We start from the raw sequence: 19,116 nt of genomic DNA, 5'->3' as shown, positions 1-19,116 counted from the left end.
TTACTTGATTTGCATATGGAGCAAGCATGTGCCATCTGATAACACTGCAAATTAAATATAAACAAGTAGGAAAGCACTCATTATTTGTATAAGTTATTGGATGCAGATAAATTGTATTCAAATATTACAACAAACGTTTCAAACTAATATGCAGTTCTTAAAAACTTTAGTTTTAATCTTGTTGATCTTGTACAATCAACAGAAGAGCTTGTGCTCCATTAATTTGCTCTCCTATGGTACGGTTTTATTTGATAGCCTATTTGTTAGTAATGTTACTAAAAACATCCCGGTCAGATTTGCATGAAATTTTTAACATAAATGGGACTCCTGATGTCAGTCCAGTTCTGGACACAGAAAGCCCAATAAACTCAGACACCACTTTTTTAATTCTTCTAACATATTGTCTAAGATGGATAGGAGAAGGTGGCTAGTATTTACAAATGCAAAGTTTAGATTTAGCAGATTTTGTTATGTTTTAGTCAGTGGGGATGGGGAACCGCATTTCTTTCAAACAGCAGTGGCACAGAACAAAGGTTGTTTATTAAGGGGCAAAGCCATGTACTGCCTAGAGCAGAAAGAGGAGTTTGAACTAAAAGAGGGAACACTTACTAGAGGACAAGTACAATAGTTTCAAGCATTTGAAAACATTTTCTCTGAACTGTTTTTGTGTATTTGCACACAAGTGTGTGTGTGCGCATCAGCTGTCTTCCCCGTAGCCCTTTCATGTCACCCAACACCAGGGGCTCTGGCTGTGGCCACGGGTGGTCCACTATGTGAGAACTGCTTCCTGCAGGGGGTGTGAAGAGACCCCCTGATGGTATCAAAATATATACCACTGTGGGAAAACATACACTCACGAACATGCACAAACACTACACAACGTAGCAAATCATACTGACAGGATGTAATTTTTTTAATGTTAGCTGATACACATAGGCATGTTTGGAAAATAAAGATGGTTTTCTTTTTTTAATATTCATCAATGCTTTTGAGTCCAAAGACTAGAATATGACAAGTTGTTTTTTTTTGTTTTTTTTTTTGCCAAAAATGAAAAAGGAGTTGTTGAGAAAACAACCCAGGTTTATTAAATCCTCTGAATTATTTGTGGTCTCTCCCAAAACTAACTTCAGCTTACAGTTCCTCTGTCTTTGTCGGTAACATTAACCATGTTTATATAATGATAACTTCTGGCCTTGTACATAATATTGTAGCAAAAGTGTTATGCCATAATAATGTAGATACAGTGGCAACAAAATTATACTGTTGTTTCTTCATTCAGTAAGTGACAGGCCACCAGCCAACAGGCCAACACACAACATATTATCCTCTCTAAACAAATCAATGTCAAATTTAAATTGACAGAGATAATAGAGGGTGATGACAACAGGACACAGGTACATCACAAGTTGTGCTATGCACATGTATACTGTGTAGAGAAAAAACCATCCCTGTCTGAATCAAATGTATGTCTTATAACTGTGGTTTAGATCTGTGTGTGGACTTTTAGGTGTAAAAAGGCACTAAGTTAAAAGCTACAACTATAAAGTGAATAAATGCATAAATATCTGTTGCTTAGACTTCACACAGCATAAAACCACTGAAATAGTTCAAATCCTAGTCATTTAATAATTCCTATATATCAGGAGACTGTCTTATCATACTATGGATTATTTTAAATTCATTTGCAAATTAAGAATTAATGAATCCAGATGTAAATAACTGGAGGACCAGCATTTTTCTGCAGGTTGCCTTTAATACTTTAACTTAATGGCAAACAGAAGATGCTGATATGTGCCTTGTGGCATGATTGATGTTTAGTCTTTTCATACTTAGCACTGTTATTAACACAGCAAGTGCAGATGTATTCTTAAAAAGACAATTCAGGTAAACAGTCCACTAAGTGGAAGTCAACACAGGATTGAATGATATAGGAAGACTAAATGAAGACTGAGATTACTTTATGAAAAAATTCAATCAACATGGGACAACTGACTTAAACTATGAATGATCAAGATTGTGAAAAAATGGTATTAAAAATGAAGATCAAAGAAGAGCTGGGATGAAGTGGGAGAGAGCAAAAAGGAGGAAAGGTAAAAAACTTGCAACCTTGTGTAAAAATAAACTAAAGTGATGGATTTTTTCCCACTTTTTAAGTAAAGCAGTTGCACCATAGAACCAAATGGTTTTACTGTTTAACTTCTCATTTCTGTCTGTACACAATGACCCCTAAGAGTCTCACAGAACTTTCACCTTATGAAATAAAGCAAAAACAAAGGATCTGATATTTATTTTGACCCGCATGCATCAGAATAAATACTACATTATGGATAAATGGATGGAGTTTGCATATGAAGATTAAAACTCTAGCAAGTTGGTCAAAAAGAGAGATTTAGTCACATCTTGGAACTTAATTATGATTTGTTCTGAAAAAATAAAATTACTGCTTCCTTATAATTTTCTTTGTAAAGTCTTGCTTGTTAGCCTTTCATTAGTCTTCCTCTTTTGATTTCTCTTTCCTTTTAAAGTAATGAGTTGTGTTGATCACAACATTGATGCTAGGTTCAAGTTAATTACAGGTAGACAAAGCAATTAACTGTGATGTGTGGGCTGTGCTAGTGTACATGTAAAGTGTGTGTATGGTACAAGGTACACAGTCAATACCTTAAGAAACTCAGAACAGAGAAGTAAAGTTAACTTTCTCTTGAATGCCAGACAATTATTCATATCAAATTTAAAATTAAGTTTATTTAAATCAACTGTTGTGACTATAAATGCATCAACTATGTTTTAGTGGAGATTTTTAAAAGATTGTATGTCTATCCGGTCCTTGAACTGAGGTCATGAGCTGAAATAAAGATCTTAGTCATGAAGGTAACCGTGTCTGAATTAAAATGGGTTGGAATCAGTGTTGATGGTTTATTAGTTATAGTGAGCTCACAGTGTATCTTTTAATTAAGTGTAAACTAAATTTGGCACCAGTAGCAATGTCAGCTACATTGCAGTATATTAGTCATGCTAATAATGTTTGGATTTTCTTTTGAAACCTATGGATTAGAGTCGGCTTTAACGATCATGTTGGATTTTAAATACATTTAAACAAGGAGAGTAGAGAATTGGAGGCTGATATTTTTAAACCTGGAGAATCACTCTTATGTACATCGTTGATGTGGTTTTCCTAAACAAACTTATCACAACTAACTTAACTACAAAAACAGTAAATTTGTTGAATAGAAATAAGCCCTTAACAGCTATGAGAACAAGTATTTTCCTGTGAAGTCAGTGAAAACCAAAGTCAAAGTAAAAAGGAAAGTCAATATTTGGCCTGACAACCATCAAATGACCAGGAACTTAAAATGGAAATGAAACATGCAATCTGTCACTGAAATTGCTCAAATATACAAGAAAAAACATCCAGCCAAAAATCTGTTTTTAAAAAGAGTTAAAACCACAGATATGACCTATTTAATTTCCTAATTTTACCTAGCTAGGGAGTCAGCGAGCAGCCATTTTGGTGTGTCGTCATTATCTACGTAAAGGGGTTGGTTGGTTGTTTGGCTACGAGTGAAATCCATAGGTTTTACCAGCTACAATACACTACACCTGACAAGCTGTCATACATTTAAGATTATTATTACAATGGAATACGAAGCTGAAAGACCAAATGAGCATCCAAATACAACTGCATATGCTTTTGAGCCAAAAAGCCATTTGAGTCGAGCAGTGGTGCAGAGGGAAAAGGAAGATGTGTAGCCAGTGCTTGTCTTGGGGACGGAGTGGGATGGCAGCACTACCTGGTGTAGGTGTGGCTGCTGTTAAGCAATAGCCACGAGAATGGAGTCTATCTGCTGTCAGGATGCCTAACTGGATCATGCCATGCGTGGTGAAGCATACATATCCACACATTTGAATCACTGTGCCGGGAGTTGGACGTTTTAGAGGTGGTCACACTGTCCCTGAAGGATGTCAGAGTGAAGACACTGGAGCGTCCGGTAAACAGCAGGTAACTGTTAGTAAAGCTAGTTAACATTAGTAATAGCCGGTTTAACGTAAAATAAATTAGGTAAACGCTATAGCAAGACAGGAATATGATCGAAAATGGAACAATGTTTCCATTTGCAGTTATCTGACAAAACCTTTAAGTTTATTTTGCTCCCTGCTGATGCTACTAGCTAATTAATAGCTAAACATTAGCATTGGCTAACAATGGCACCAAGCACCAAATCCAGGAACTGTTACCCTATAAATTAACTTCTGAAAAGCAAAACGATATTAAAAATGTGTGGTCAAAGTAACCCGTGTGACATAAAGTTGGGCCTCAACTGGTCAGTTAATGACAACTGGATGGTGTGGTGTTGTTTGAGGTTATAGTCGGTGAAATTAAAAACAGTCGGGGCAGCTTGAGACTATAGTCTGTTGGTCTGGCAGACCACTAGCTTGCCAGACTCAGAAGTCTGCTCTATGTAATCTTCCTCCAGAAAATGCCCACTACAGACTCAGGAGTCAGGGCCTATCGGAGGGTTCTTTCTCTGCAGTGCTGCCAACCAAAGCAGCAGTACAGTTCTCAGTTTCAGCGGAAGTTTGTGAAAACAGACTGTTTTGTCGTCGGCCTGAACTCTGTAAAACTCGTTTTTACACCCAGGAGCGATACAGTAGTACCCCCCCTTTCTTTTATATATTTATATTTGTCACGTTTGTTATATAATTATCAATAAGAAAAGGACACAGTCTAGTAAAAATACTGTTAATTTGGTTGTTTCATTTCTACTTTAACCTAAACCACAATATTTCTTTGTGACTGTAGGATATGTAAAGAGGCAACAGTTTGCAGAAGGTTTATATTAATCAGTTTATGAGATAACACAGTAATGTTTTCATTTTGACTTGTTTCACTTCACCAGAGTGACAAAAGAAACAATTAATAATAATTTACCAAAGAAGAGGATATATTTGTAAAATGCAGGATTATGTTCAGTGATCTGTAAACACAGACACATTTACGATTTAAGAAATGCAGACATGACAGCATGTCTCCTTTAGAAATAATCTGCACTTTAAACATGAATGCAAAATGGGTATGTTTTTTTCCTCTGACACCCCTGAATACCTTGCAAGAATGTTAGTTTTAAAGCACTGCCAAAAAACTGAACCTAACAAGGAACAGTGCAGATCTGACCAATTAATCTCATCCTCTCCAGTTTCCCAAGTTCCTAGTCTAGACTTCAAAGCTCAACACACAAACTTCAGAATTTATACCACTAGTAGGACCCCCCCCGTTTCTCTTTTCCACTCGTATATGTCAAGTATACCATGACTAATTAAGACATATGGTATGGAAATAACATTGTTCCTTACGACTTCATTTACAATTCAAGTAATGTCACTATCTAAAGAGCAAACTGTGCAGTGCAGTTGAATGCAGAAATGTATCATGCAATCATTCTCAAAAGTCACCAGATGGAAAAGATAAATGAAGTGCCATACTTCAATGTGACGTAACCCTCCATTTGTACTAAATGTGTCTATTTAAATAAGAGATCACTCCAAATGTTAACAAACCTTGTGTAAAAGAGGAGCGGGTGTCATTTATATTTATCTTTTGTGACTTACATAGACTATCAAGGAGGAAGTTGGTACATCAACAACAGAGCAGCAGAGTACTAAACAACTTGAGAAAGGAAGCATGTACACAGACACATCTTGAGAGAAAAAAACTAAAGCTCAAATGTGAGTCAGAGGACCTTAGTGCAGTTAAACGTTTTAACAGGCACAAGCCGGCTCTGAGTGCGATACTCTGTGTGTGTGCTTGTGTGTGTAAAGCTGTGTAGACAATAACGAGGCCAGGGAACCAAGCACATGGTTCGAACACTAACCCAAGTCTCCTACTGCCACCTATTGATTGAGTTGGGGAACCGTTGCCCCCTCCCCCACATGATGTTGGGCAGGAACATACCAGTCAAACACAGCCTTAAGCTGAAAGAGGAGGAAAAAAGAACAAACAGATAAAGATGGGGCACATGACCAGTACAAAATATGACATGGAAAAAAAGAGAAGTGAAAAGGGGGAAACAGAAAATGAGAACTCCAAATGTCTTGTTTTGTTTTTAATCACCTCTAATGACTTAGTGAAATCTCCATCTGTTGTTAAAAGGAACATTTATAGTTCATCTGCAGCTGTTTCAATTTACTCACATTTTCTTTTCAGCATCCATTTACTGTCTTAATTTTGTCTAACTTTAATTTCTGCCTGTGCCCTGGTACACAAAAAGCCTTAAGTTATGATTTTTCCATACAGTCTGAGTTGAAACTGGTTAGACAAACAACCAGATGCTCAGTACACAAATGACACATGTAAAAATGCATATGGCTTCAATATTGTTTTTTTTTTTAATATTGGCCCTGGCGTGACCAATGAAATTGCAAAGACTGAGGGAAATAAACCTATAGGTCTAAGAAATTGCAACACTGTCTGCAGTTCTATGTTCTTACGTAATACGGATGTAAAGGAAATAATAGATATTGTGAAATCATTTAAAACAAAACAATCTATACACTCTGAAGGGATATACATGGACTCAGTAAAAAATATTATTGACTGTAGCGGAACCATTCACTTATATCTGTAACCTGTCCTTTCACACTGGTGTATTACAAGATAAAATGAAAACAGCAAAGCTCGTCTCCGTCTACAAGACCAGAGAAACAATTTTTTTTTTGCAAATTATAGACCTATTTACTTACTCTCACAATTCTCCAAGGGCCTAAAAAAATTATTTCACAAGAGGCTGTATGAATCTATCACAAAAAAATATTATATTACACAAACAACTTATTTTTAGACCAAAAACAACCACCTTACATGCACTTTGTTTACAAGGTAACAACTGAAGTTGAAAATAGGGAGTTTGCTGTGGGAGTTTTTTTTTTTTTTTTTGTTTTGTTTTGTTTTTTTATACTGTTGATTACAGACAATAAAAACTAGACATATACAGGATGAGAGGTGTTCCCAAACCTATGTCAGTGATCACAAACAGTTTGTCCAAATAGCAGACTGTAACATGTGGGGTGCCACAGGGATCGGTGCTTGAACCTTTGTTGTTCAATCTTTACATCATGACATTTCTGAAAACTGTGGAACTTTACAAATCGTATTATTTGCTGATGACACCAACCTCTTTAATAGTGGTAATAATTTGGAAGAGTTTTTGAGTAGGTTTGAAAATGATGTTATTACATTTAAAAGATGATTAATAAATTAGTGAAATACATTAAGCAAAGAGGTTTTGTCTGAATGGTTGCTCATCCAATTGACAAGTGATCGATATTTGACATAATGGCAGCATCACTCATGCTGCAAGATGTTTTCAGTTTTATTGATAATGAATAATTATATCCCCAAGTCAGCGATGGGCCACATCACTGACTTGTGGTGTGGAATCATCCACACGTCAGTGGACAATTTGTTGCCCCAGCCCATCCTTCAAACAGAAAAATCAAAGATGGAAGTGTGCATTGTGACTGCAGGTACATACGTCTGGTTTCAGGTGCTTGTATAACATGAAGATAAAAATGAATAACATTTCAATCAACATGTAGTTGGTTTATAATCATGAAAATAAATAACCTACTCGGTTTTATCATTTTATTGTCTTCTGCTAATATACAGTGACCGATTCAGTACAATTACAGTAAATAGTCTCCAAACCATAGCATATTATTGCAATAAATGCTCTTAGAATGCAAAAAATGGATTAAAATTCCCCTCAACTGAGGAAATCTTTTTAGGGTTTCCACTACAAACAGATTAAGGCTTAGGTGTCAAAATTAAGGAGAACATTTAAGATCAAAACTTTATTTAATGTGTATTGTGTCTATAGTGGTGTAAAACCCAGAAGGAATATAAAGTTAAGTGTGTGTCAAAGGCTTTAAACTATTTTGATGCAGCAAAGTGTAACGGGGAGAGGAGGGGTGTGGACAAGTTCACAGAGGACAGAGCAGATGGTGTCTGCTGGACTTACACAATCACACACAAAACACACAAACACACACAAGTGTACACAGACACACAACACACTGGTGACATAATAGCAGCATGCCAGGTGTGCGGTTGGTGGCCTGAAGTCTGGCACTGAATGTGAGCCGTGCATGTGTCTCTGTGTGTATGTGCTCTCTTTGTATGAGAGGGGCCCCCTATTCACTGCTCTCGGCTGCCAGCTTGGCACTCAATCACAGGACAAGACGGTACACACGCGCATACACGTAAACACACATGCGTGCACACACACCACCCTCTGTTGTCTTTTTGTCCAGCCTAGGGAGAGAATTAAAAGAGGTCAAACAAGAATACAGAGGCAGAGACAAATGAAGGACAGCAGCAGTTTAGCTCAACTTTAAAAGCAAAAGACAAAGACATATTTAATATGGTGGATGAACAGATGCAGGAAATTAACCATCCTCTCTCCTTAGTGCCTTGGTGGGTTTTAACTTTCAAACTAAGGAAATTCACAGACACACACTATTACACACACAAACAGCATCATGTCTATGCATAATGAGGGTGGGGTGAGGTGATGGTGCAGCTGGGTTGCCCAAACCTTGCCTGAAGAGAAAGCCTCAGGAAACATTGTGTGTGTGAATCTTCAGACTTATACTAATAATCATATGAATTAAGTGAAATAAACATTATTTCTTAGAATTTTTCATGACTACACCTTTTAAGCCATTGCTACAAAAGGTGAAGCCGATAACATTAGCAAAGCCGTTTTGTTTTTGTTTTTTCTCATTTGGAGTCACAAAGCTGCTGTGCCAGCATAAAGAAAACAGGACCCAGAAACTGGAATGTCTGCATCTACCACAGACACGAACAACATCATTAATTGTCTGAGTTCAAATAAAAGTTAACACAGTTAACACAAAGTTAAAAAGAAAACACAATGCAGACTCAATTGGCTGTAACTGGGGAGCAGGGATAAATGAATGAATAAAAAAATGTCTCAATCCCCTAAAATTAGCTCTCAATAATATTATATCCATTAAAAAAAAAAAAAAAAAAAAACACCATGTCGGCTGTGATTTGATGTTTTGACACAAAGTTCTTTTTTCTTCATAACTATTAAAAAACTGGAAGTACAAGTGGAAAATTTTATAAATGTGGAAAAGATCTGTATAGTTTTTAACGCTGATCTTAAGTGACACTGCTATAGATAAGTTGCAGAGTTTCACAGTCATGTCATTATACACACAATTTATCACTGTGATGCTTTGGTAGTGGGGATAGAGTGTATGGTTAAACTCTACTACATATGTTGTTGCAGTCTGAACCATTTCACAGTTGAAGCACACATGGAGAAAACTCTGTCTGTGTGAAAAATATCAGCAAGTTATTGGCCTGGAAGCGATTCAGAAAATCCATTTCAGCCTCTCCATGAGAGCTCTTCCAGGGGATAATGAATTTGACTGCCTCAACACAGGAAATTTGTGTTAGTACTTGCATGCTCAGCACTTTCCCACTTCTTTCCAATAGAAACCACTTTGGTGACTCAAGTATGATCAATTTTCTATCAATATGTGAGCTTCTCCTTAAATCCCTTAGTTCAAGTTTTCTTTTAATCATTTTACTTCTGTCTTATTTATTTACAAGAGTCCTGATTGACCAAACTCTCACTATTCTGCAGCCTTTACCGTGATGATGACCAGTTGAACCTATATGGTCCACTGACCTTTCTTGTCTAATGTAACACGCTATTCAAAGGTACTAAACTTCACTGGAACACTCAACCTGAGTGATCCACTCAGCTGTAGGAGGATCACTGCTAGCAAACTTTGGCAGCGTCTCTCGCCATGTGTCACATAGCTGCGGCAGCAGAGGTAAACACAAGCTGACACCTGTCACAGATGTTGGAGATAGCCAACAAGCTAGCCCACATATCTGTCTATCTGTCATATGCCATCCAGATGGAGCCCAGAAACTAAGCAGTGTCATTTCTGTTAATATCTGTGTTCAACACTGATGGCAGCAGTCATGTGGAAATAAGAGAACTAGCAGATGATGTCTGTGGACATTAGTGGGAATTTTTGCCTCCAGTATATGAAGACATGATAAAAAAAAAAAAAAAAACTTAATAATAATATTGTCGGCACAAACCGTGCCATGTTGACATCCAGGTGCTACATTGCATTTTCATTGTTTTACTGAGCATTTTAATAACTTGTCCGTAAAGCAGTGCTGGTAGCATGAGGTTTTAGTTGTGTACCCCATCCTGAGCCCAGAAACCAAGCTGTGCTGTGACTGCTGAGATGCATGTCACACACTAATGTAGAGTGTCATGTGGGAATGATAGTAGTGTGTCTGTATCTAGGAAGCGTCACATCCTGTTTTAGACAGCTACTTCAAAAACATCCAACTGACAGTTTAAAATGACAAGGCCTCAGCCGCAGTAGGGGTTTGAAGACCACAACAAAAATAGAGCTCTCTTTACACAGCCCAGGCGCCTCACTTTGACCGACTGGCTTCTTTGCTTCCTGTATCTTCTCAGGGCCTGCCACCACGTTAATGGGACAAATATAACAGCTTGAAGCTATTCGTAGTTTTAATTCTGCCTTTAACACAAGATGAAAAAGAGGCAGCTTGCAAACTAATATAAATTATATTATACTACAAGCCTGCAGTTATGAGGTGTATGCTTTATGTAACAGTGAATAAAGACACTATTGATAACAGCAGTGCTGCATGTGACTTCTCTAAATGTGAGTATTTTTTGCTCAAAACTGTATGAGATTTTGTACTTCCCAGCACATGTTTTATAGTTTCCTACAGTCACAGTAAAATAGAGAAGAGTTGTCTTTGCTAGTGGATGAAACAAACAAGGGAACAAAGATGCTGTGAAAACTAAAAAGGGCTGAGAGAGGGACATGACTGTAAAGTCTGAGACGCAACAGGAGACGAGATAAAGATCAGTAAAACAGAAAGTTTGATGGCTGCAGTGATGTTTGTGTTAAGAGAACTGGAGAAAAGCAAAGGGCTTGAGTCCTTATTCTTATTATACACATGATAAATCCCAGAAGTGAGCAATCAAACATATTTAGGCTTCTTTTTTTTTCTTCTTTAACACACACCATAAGATGCTCACTTTCCCCTTGACACACAGATCAACCCACAGTCTCCTCCTCAGCATGTCACACACAAACCTACACATATGGACCCTTCGACTTCTCACCCAGAGTCATACACACCCACAACCTTGTCATTTCCTATGACATCCACAGCCTCCATTACCTGCATGCATTAACAAACCTCTCTGATGTTAAAAATTATATATTCATACATTTGAATAATTCAGATTACTTTAAAAGCTGTGCACTTTCCCTCTGTCTCCCTTTTCCAGATGGAATGAGCGCCTTTTACCTCAAATCACATTTGAATAAATCCCATAAATCCTTTCAAAGTACCCTGAGATAAACCAATCAAATCTCCCTAACGCTGGCTGACTGGCCAATGAAAATTAGCAATTCATACTTTGTCTATTTTCATTCAAAATACATCAAATAGTAAATCAAATTGGAGGGTCTATTTGTGAAGCTCAATTTGTTTCAGATAAGCAAAAGGTGACTAATAGAGTGAGACCGAGAGAAAAGGGGCATCGCTGCAAAGCCGTAATGTAATTCAAAACCCAACAAAAATATTTGATGGAGAAAGCAGCGTGCCTTTCATTCAAAATTGTGGAAGATGATTTCATTTGTTTAACAAAGGAGAAATATATTATATGTGACAGAAAAATATACATTAGATGACCAAAGTGTGTGGAAGCTAAATTATTCCTGAAATGAAACCGGCTTATCATATTTGCCAGTGAATGTGTGCATATAACTTTATGTGCATGTGTGAAAAACAAGAAAACAAGAATTAGGAGGTCTCAGCAAGTTTTGCAAACTTTAAATAGTAAGTAAACAGGACATTAGTAGAAACCTTTTTACTGTAGCTCTAATAAGCAGCTAAGGAATGATAGTGAAACCTCATTTCTCTGTGTCCATCTCTAGCTCAGTCTTATGCTAACTACCTATAAATGGTAACAGGCAGCACCCGCCTACATCCCTTTTCTTTGTTTTGAAAACAACTTTTAACTGTCCTGATTCTCAAGTTTCCTGCCGTGCAACGGATCGTGGTTTCATAATATGAATAATACATACACACACAGATCATACATATAATCAGTTTGAGTCCATGTTGATCTGATAACTAGTGATTTGATTGCTTAATTTTGCTAATTAATGTCATGATTAGTGCCTACTGTTTTAACCAGGACTGTAACTGAGTTCCACTCGAGCTTTGTGACTGTTTCACAAATCGAAGTAAGATATTAAATTGAAGTCAGTCAGATATTCAGCGGTGCAGCTGATACAGGGTAAACCTACAATATCAGAATGTCTTTCTTTCCTAACTTCCCTCAAACAAGAGTAAAGGTCAGGTGTATTTTCACCCTGCTGTAACACACATGACACTTGCATAAAAACACACACTGAGGTTCAAGCAGCTGGTGAGTTTGCCCTTGACTGCCCAGCCTGTGGCAGTGGCATGGATGCAGCTGTTTTGGAGTGTTCTGGGTGGGATTTAGAAAGACATGCCCTTGTCAAGGGTATAATCTTTTAAATTTTTGTTTTCACAATCCCTTAGTGAACTTAAAGACTGCCCAATCTGACAGTGCAAATTCTCCCAGTCACATTTGTACAGGCATCTAAACTGAAGAGAATATCTGACACAAAGGATCATTCCTTCCATTGCACATATCTCTATTTTGAAATCTGTGCAGAATCGTAAAACTTCACCAAAAGAGTACCAAAAAAAAAGAAAAATCACAGCTTTCACTTCTTTTATTTTCCAATCATGATCACTTGTACTATGGGTGGTGCATTTGTGTGCCAACATGTATTTCTGGAAAGGCAAATACAGAGTGGCCAGTACTACAAAGCAGCACATTTACAAACTCCACCATCAGCACAACATCAAGGTCTTTTTTTTTTTTTTGTGTGTGTTTTTTTATTATTATTTTTTTCCAGGCAGGAAGTCTCAGAAGCGTTTCAAACCATCAAGACAACTGCTGGCTATGCAGGTACGATGTGCTTGGCCTGTATTATCAAACTGGATAAATCCAGATGCAAGAGGACACCTTGCTTTAACAATGTTATATGAACGCAGGTAAAAAAGAGGAAGAAATATTACTCGTACCATTTTGTTGCCAAAAGCTTAGCAGAAAAAGGTTCTAATGACTGAATGAGATTTTAAAGGGAGAATAAGATTTTAGAGGTTGCTGAAGGTTCTAATTTTATATCTCTGTATTTTATCTGCTCATTATAACACCTTATCTAGGAAATAATAAAACTCCCATGAAAAATAAATTGCTTCACAGACAACAGTGCATAGAAATGAGGGCTTTGTAGACCGCCTTGATTCCTGATCTGAATTATTCAGCTTAATTTGTCACAGTGACATTTTAGTTTCACTTGTACTTTTATTATTTGCACAGTGACTGTTTCTACAGTAGAAGCTCGCCAACTTTAAACTAATATCATGGCAATGTATGCCAATAACCTGTTCAACGTATGAACCATAAGCTGGATAATTCAGTAGTTCCTTGATGAGATAGCTGGCCTTTTGGGTTATCAGTGTGTAGACTTGCCCTTGACTGACCCGCCTGGGGCTGTGAGAGCGGCATAGCCTGCTGTGCAATTGGGGATTCTGGGAGTGCGCTCTTAAGGAACAGATGCCAGGGCACAACAGCTGTTCCTCTGGCATCAAACTAGGACCAACTGGCCAGACCCTTACCCAAGAACAAAAACATCAACATGTGTTACTAAAAACCTCCCCCTCCTGATAGGACACAGAGACACACTGAAACCAGATTTAATCATGGGCACACACAAAATAAATGTAACCAAAACACAGTGCACTTACACCAAGCCAAAATATTCTATTTTGGTCTGTTCAACTCGACAGCAAGTAAATCAACAACATTAATCCGTGTATTTCACATCAAAAATGTCCTCATTTGCACTTTAGCCCTACTTGCGGAAATTGTATGTGCTCATTTTTTAATCATGTAAACACCAAAATGCTAAGTCACTTTGGGACTGTGTGCTTGTGTGAGGGAATTAATGCACTCACCCTGGAAAGACTGCACGGCTCTCTCCACGAGCTCTTCTATGGGATAGCTGGCCAGGTCTCCTCGAGCATGTTTAGTCTTGCAGTAGGTACATGCATTCAGACACCTACACAGACACAACAAAGAAAAGGAAAAGACCACATCAAAATAAAGAAAGATGTACTATTGGAGAATGTGGTTTGTGGTGGTGTTTGGAAAACTATAGGTGGTTGGTGCTGGACTAGATTACATTTAACTGTGTTTATCATTGAACTGCAAACTAATATTTCTGGAAATTAAGTACATGAAAACCTGGATGGGCTGAAGTGAACTGTGAATGTTAAAAGAGATCATGAAAACAGAGGAAATATATAAATAAATAGAAGATAAATTTAAAAAGCTCCTGAAACAGAAGCACCAGCTAATAAAAGGCAGAAAACACACTAAGTACCCTAAAATATTTATTAAGTGAATACTAAAATGACCGTGGACAGCTGTTTCTCAGCTTTATGAAGGTAGAAGAGCTTAATTTGAATTGACCGTGCAAAGCAGAAAATAACAATGAAAAAAAGGTTTTAAAAAAACCCTCACACTAGATACTTGGCAGGGTACACACTACTAGAGTCTCCGTTTATAGCTAAGCTGACCTTTCCCATGTGTAAATTACTATAGAAAACCTGAACCTTAATGTTATTTTCACTGTTGCTCACTACATATTATGTTTGAAATATGCAGGGTTAACTTTAAAAGACAACAATTAGCAACAAGTTGCATGTTTTATTAATAAGGCCGGCTGCTATGACCACACAAGCTGTTCTCACTGTCTCATGTTATTAAACTTAAAATGATTTTCCCAGAAAAACAGGCAAGTAATGTTGGAAACAAAGACAAAGTCACTTCCAGAAGATGTACAAAAATTTCTCCTAGTAGATATAACTTAAAACTTATATGCAACTTTATAGGACAAAAAGCTTCTTTTTTTTTTTAAAGGAATTTAAATGAGATGTTTATCTGCTGTTGAGACTAATCTACGGATAAATGCCTACATAAATCTAAAAATATGATCTTTTTTTTTGGTTTTTAGACAAAAAGTTTCCAAAGCTACTTTAAAAGGGTGCACCAGTGAATGATTTTCATGTTATTAGTGAGGAGCGTCACTTGATGATAACACAGGCTGAGCAAATATAACTCAGGCATTCTGCCTCTGATTGTTCAGTAATTACAAATGTTTTAATTACTTTATATTGTAAAATTAAAAAGAAAGCTATTACATATTTTGCATTTTGACGAATTAATAAATTCAGCTGAATTAAGCAAGAATGTTTTTGGGTTTTATTTCTGGCATCCCATTATCATACTTTGTTAAAACAGTTTTCATTGCCTCAGATTTCTATAAACAGTTTTAGTTAACTGAGGAACATGCTGTTGAGTCAGTGTGACAAAGACTGTTGCATTACAAAAGCAGAATGTTAATCAAGTGGTGGTTTTACTAGAGGCCAGAGCTAACCCCACAATGGCTAATAATGGATCACAGTTCAGCTACTCAAAGAAAACAACATTCGATCTATGGCCACAGCACTAACAATGGAAGCTTTTAAAATCCACAAAACATCACAAGCTCCAGTTTCTCTCCAATAGAAGTGACACAAAGTTTGTTACAAGATTTATATTTTCCCCAGTGGAAAGATTGAAACATCTTAATAAAAATTAAAAGACTATTATGCAGGAATTTAAACCAGCTGCTATCAGTGGATGAAACCAGATATGTCACAGATGACTGGGATAAACCCTTAATCTGTCCATGAAAACCTCCAGGAGACATAACTTGACAAACAGGCCAGTATAATCATATGTTCATCATGTCATTATTCTAATATGTTAATATTATTCTAAAGTTGTTCTTTGGTTAAGAATTTATAAATATATTTGTCCCATATTTCGTGACACATAAGATGTTGGTCACATTGATCTAAGTAGGCATGTTCCACCACTCATTGCGTGAAGTCTTAAAGAACGGGACGAATTATAACAGAAAAGCATTTCAAAGAAAATTACTTCTGAGAGAGCACAAACACAGAGTGGGTTGTTCCCTTATTTAACACAAGCAGCTTGCAAAATTGCTTAAAATGTTTCAAAGTAAGGAAAGGAAATCTCAGTTCTTAGACATTGCAACATTAAGCCAGGGCCTTGCCTTAGGAGTCCACTACTGATCACATTCTTTGTAATGGCCCTGATAATGGATTTTTTTTTCCTTCCTCAAATGATGTAATCAAAAGTTATATGTCCTTCTGATTGTTATTACATAAAGAACCCACAATCTACATACGTGGACCTTTATCCACTTCCAACCATGAAATATTTTGCCCACTGAAAAACCTTCAATTATTCTTTTTAATCGTTGTGTAATGCAACCAAAATGACAGGAGCATTACACTTGCTGGAAATAACCAAGAGCAGTAGAATAAAGAGAACAGAGCCATTTATCCATCACTCTCTTCCTCTTAGGATATAGCTTATCTTAGCTGAGGGCACTAAAGATGATAGCTAGGTCACAGAACCTAGCTGTGGAGAAAACACAGACAGATGGGGCCCTGTGTGCATGTGCGCGCACACACACAGACACACACACACACACACCACCAGGGGGTCCATCCATCTTAATGTGATCAGGCCCAGCTGAGTGGATCACACCAACATTAATCTCAAGAGACAGTCAGAGGCTTGGGTGTCTGTGTGTGTATTTGCATCAATCGTGTGTGTTTGTGTTCATGGTTCTGAGTGAGCGCATTGCTGCTAAACATTTGTCCAATATCACAACAACGCATTAGCAGTTTCGACTCCCCCATTAGCCTGAACAGTCTGCAACAACTAGTCAGCACCATTAGACTAACGGTGAGTGAGGAAGAGGAACAATGTCACTCTCCCTGACACACCCACAATGACTGCAGAATGCATTCACTTATAATTCCACCTTACTCTGCAGGGCAACAGAAGTAAATTGAAATGATGCAATGATTTCACACTAATCTTCAGAGTTCATGCAAACTTAAGAAGCTACTTATGCAGTAAAAAAAAAATCTGCAGCATCTACAAAACACTAGTGGTGTAAAGGAAAATAAAAGGAAATATTCTGTCCCATTATCAGCCTCCATCCCTTTTCTACTTTAAATATGTCATCTCCTATTTTCTATTTTGTTCCTGTTAATTAAACCACAGAGGTAATTGTTGTACCTGACAACAGAGTAATTCATTAATGTGCTAGAATGAGAAAGGCTACCTCCCCAGTGAGTGGAAGTGTGTGCGAGTTTTGGACACAAAGTAATGTGTGACTGTAGCCTTGAAAACGTAACAAAGGGAGGAAAGCAGTAAGGTTTCTCTATACATTTGTAAACCTCCCTTGACACACTCACATACACAAACAAGCACACACATTATAGTTTCCTTTGCAGACTCCCTTGTGCAGCATCTTAACGACAGACTGGGAGTGAGTTGGGCACAAGAGAGTTTCCCTTTCGATAAGGCTTTAGTGTCTACCCATTAATTAGAAAACTGTTCTACGCATAAACAAATTGGGCCATCGTTGCATTTATATTAGTGTGTCAGTGTGTTCATGGGGGTTTGTATTGTGCCAGCTTCAAAATGTAATTATGAGAACAAAGCTTAAACTGCGATGGGAAAGTCTGAGCCCTTTGCAAACTGTAAAGCAAGATTATTCATTGTACTTGTTGTGGAGACTGGGAGATGGGTGAAATGGGTATATGAACAAACAAAATCTTAAAACTGCTATTGTAAGACTGAACAATGTCTGAAGCCTGTAAGTTCCTCATAAGTGTCATCTCAAAGTCAAAGTGGAGGTGGTAAAATAATATGGAGTCAAGGAACAAAGAACGTTGACACAATGAAGTAAAGACCTATTAAGAGCTATGAATAGAAGGTGATTAGTAATTCAGAAAAAGCTTGGTCGTTAAACCCACCAAAAACTCCAAGTGCATTTTGCACACACACCAGAAGATAAAGACAATATCCCATTTAATTTATATAACCATTATGAGGGTTTGGGAATTGAGAGAAATGTCAATGCTAACAGCTTCTCCTAAAGCTGATCTGTGATGGCTCACTTTCAAAAGTGAAGCAAAAAGGTACATACATACTATTTTTTGTCGAGATAGACACTGCAATGTGAAACAATGACAATTCATTGGATGTATTTTTTGCTTTTTTAATTTGTTTTCATGGATAGAAAAACGACAAATAATAAAATATTACATATTTTTAAAAGAATTTAAAACATGAAAAAAGCAGTTAGTAGTGATGCCCCCCAGATAAATACATGAAGTCAAGAGTTTTTTCCTAATCTTTCAAATCATGTTGTTTTTTTTTCCACCTCTAAACAAATTCAGCAGTGTGTGTATGCATGTGTGTTTCAATACAGCTGGGGCCTGTTTTTTTGCAGCATTCAATTCAGTCTTTGTGCCTGACCTACTGAGTTCTGTTATTGGGTCTCATGTTCTTACTACCATGCACTGAAAGAGCTCTGTGTGCGAGCGTGTTTCAGAAAATGTGTTGCATGTCGGCCTTAGTTTTGTGCAACTAGTACAGCAACTTTCCTTGTTGTTTTGACCGGAATGTGTATGTGTGTAAGAGCACGTGCACTTGTGGGTGAAACTGCAGCCACATGTCTGCCTAGGAACTGTTTTCCCAACTTCTTGTTTTGTCTATAGGCAGACCTTGAGACCATGTTTATTCTACATCAATCAGCCCATTGTTATTGGACAAGAATGGTATGATGCTTGTTGCTGAACCTTCAGGCTTACTGATAAAGTCAGTTAAAGTGTTGCATCAAGATATGATGTGAGGTCGGACTTGAGGGCGGGCTGATTCACCGCTTGGCCAGCTAATGATCTCACCTGCTGCCAGCCTGCCTTTCTGACCCCTAAGTGGTGTAACTGAATCACAGAGAAAATCACTCTTCACTGCCAAGCTG

The 19,116-nt window shown here is 37.4% G+C and overlaps 1 protein-coding gene across 1 annotated transcript in view; it reads right to left on the bottom strand.

Moving 5' to 3' along the window:
- The window catches only part of cdkal1 (CDK5 regulatory subunit associated protein 1-like 1), a 261,140-nt gene that overhangs the window by 132,812 nt on the left and 109,212 nt on the right, over positions 1-19,116 (bottom strand). Inside the window, exon 8 of the mRNA XM_041988416.1 lies at positions 14,156-14,259. Coding sequence (XP_041844350.1) covers positions 14,156-14,259 — 104 coding nt within the window. The remainder of the gene's footprint in view (positions 1-14,155; positions 14,260-19,116) is intronic.

Source organism: Melanotaenia boesemani, chromosome 6 (genome assembly GCF_017639745.1).
Source record: "Melanotaenia boesemani isolate fMelBoe1 chromosome 6, fMelBoe1.pri, whole genome shotgun sequence".
In the NCBI taxonomy this organism is placed as follows: Eukaryota; Metazoa; Chordata; class Actinopteri; order Atheriniformes; family Melanotaeniidae; genus Melanotaenia; species Melanotaenia boesemani.
This window is presented reverse-complemented; position numbering and strand designations above follow the sequence as displayed.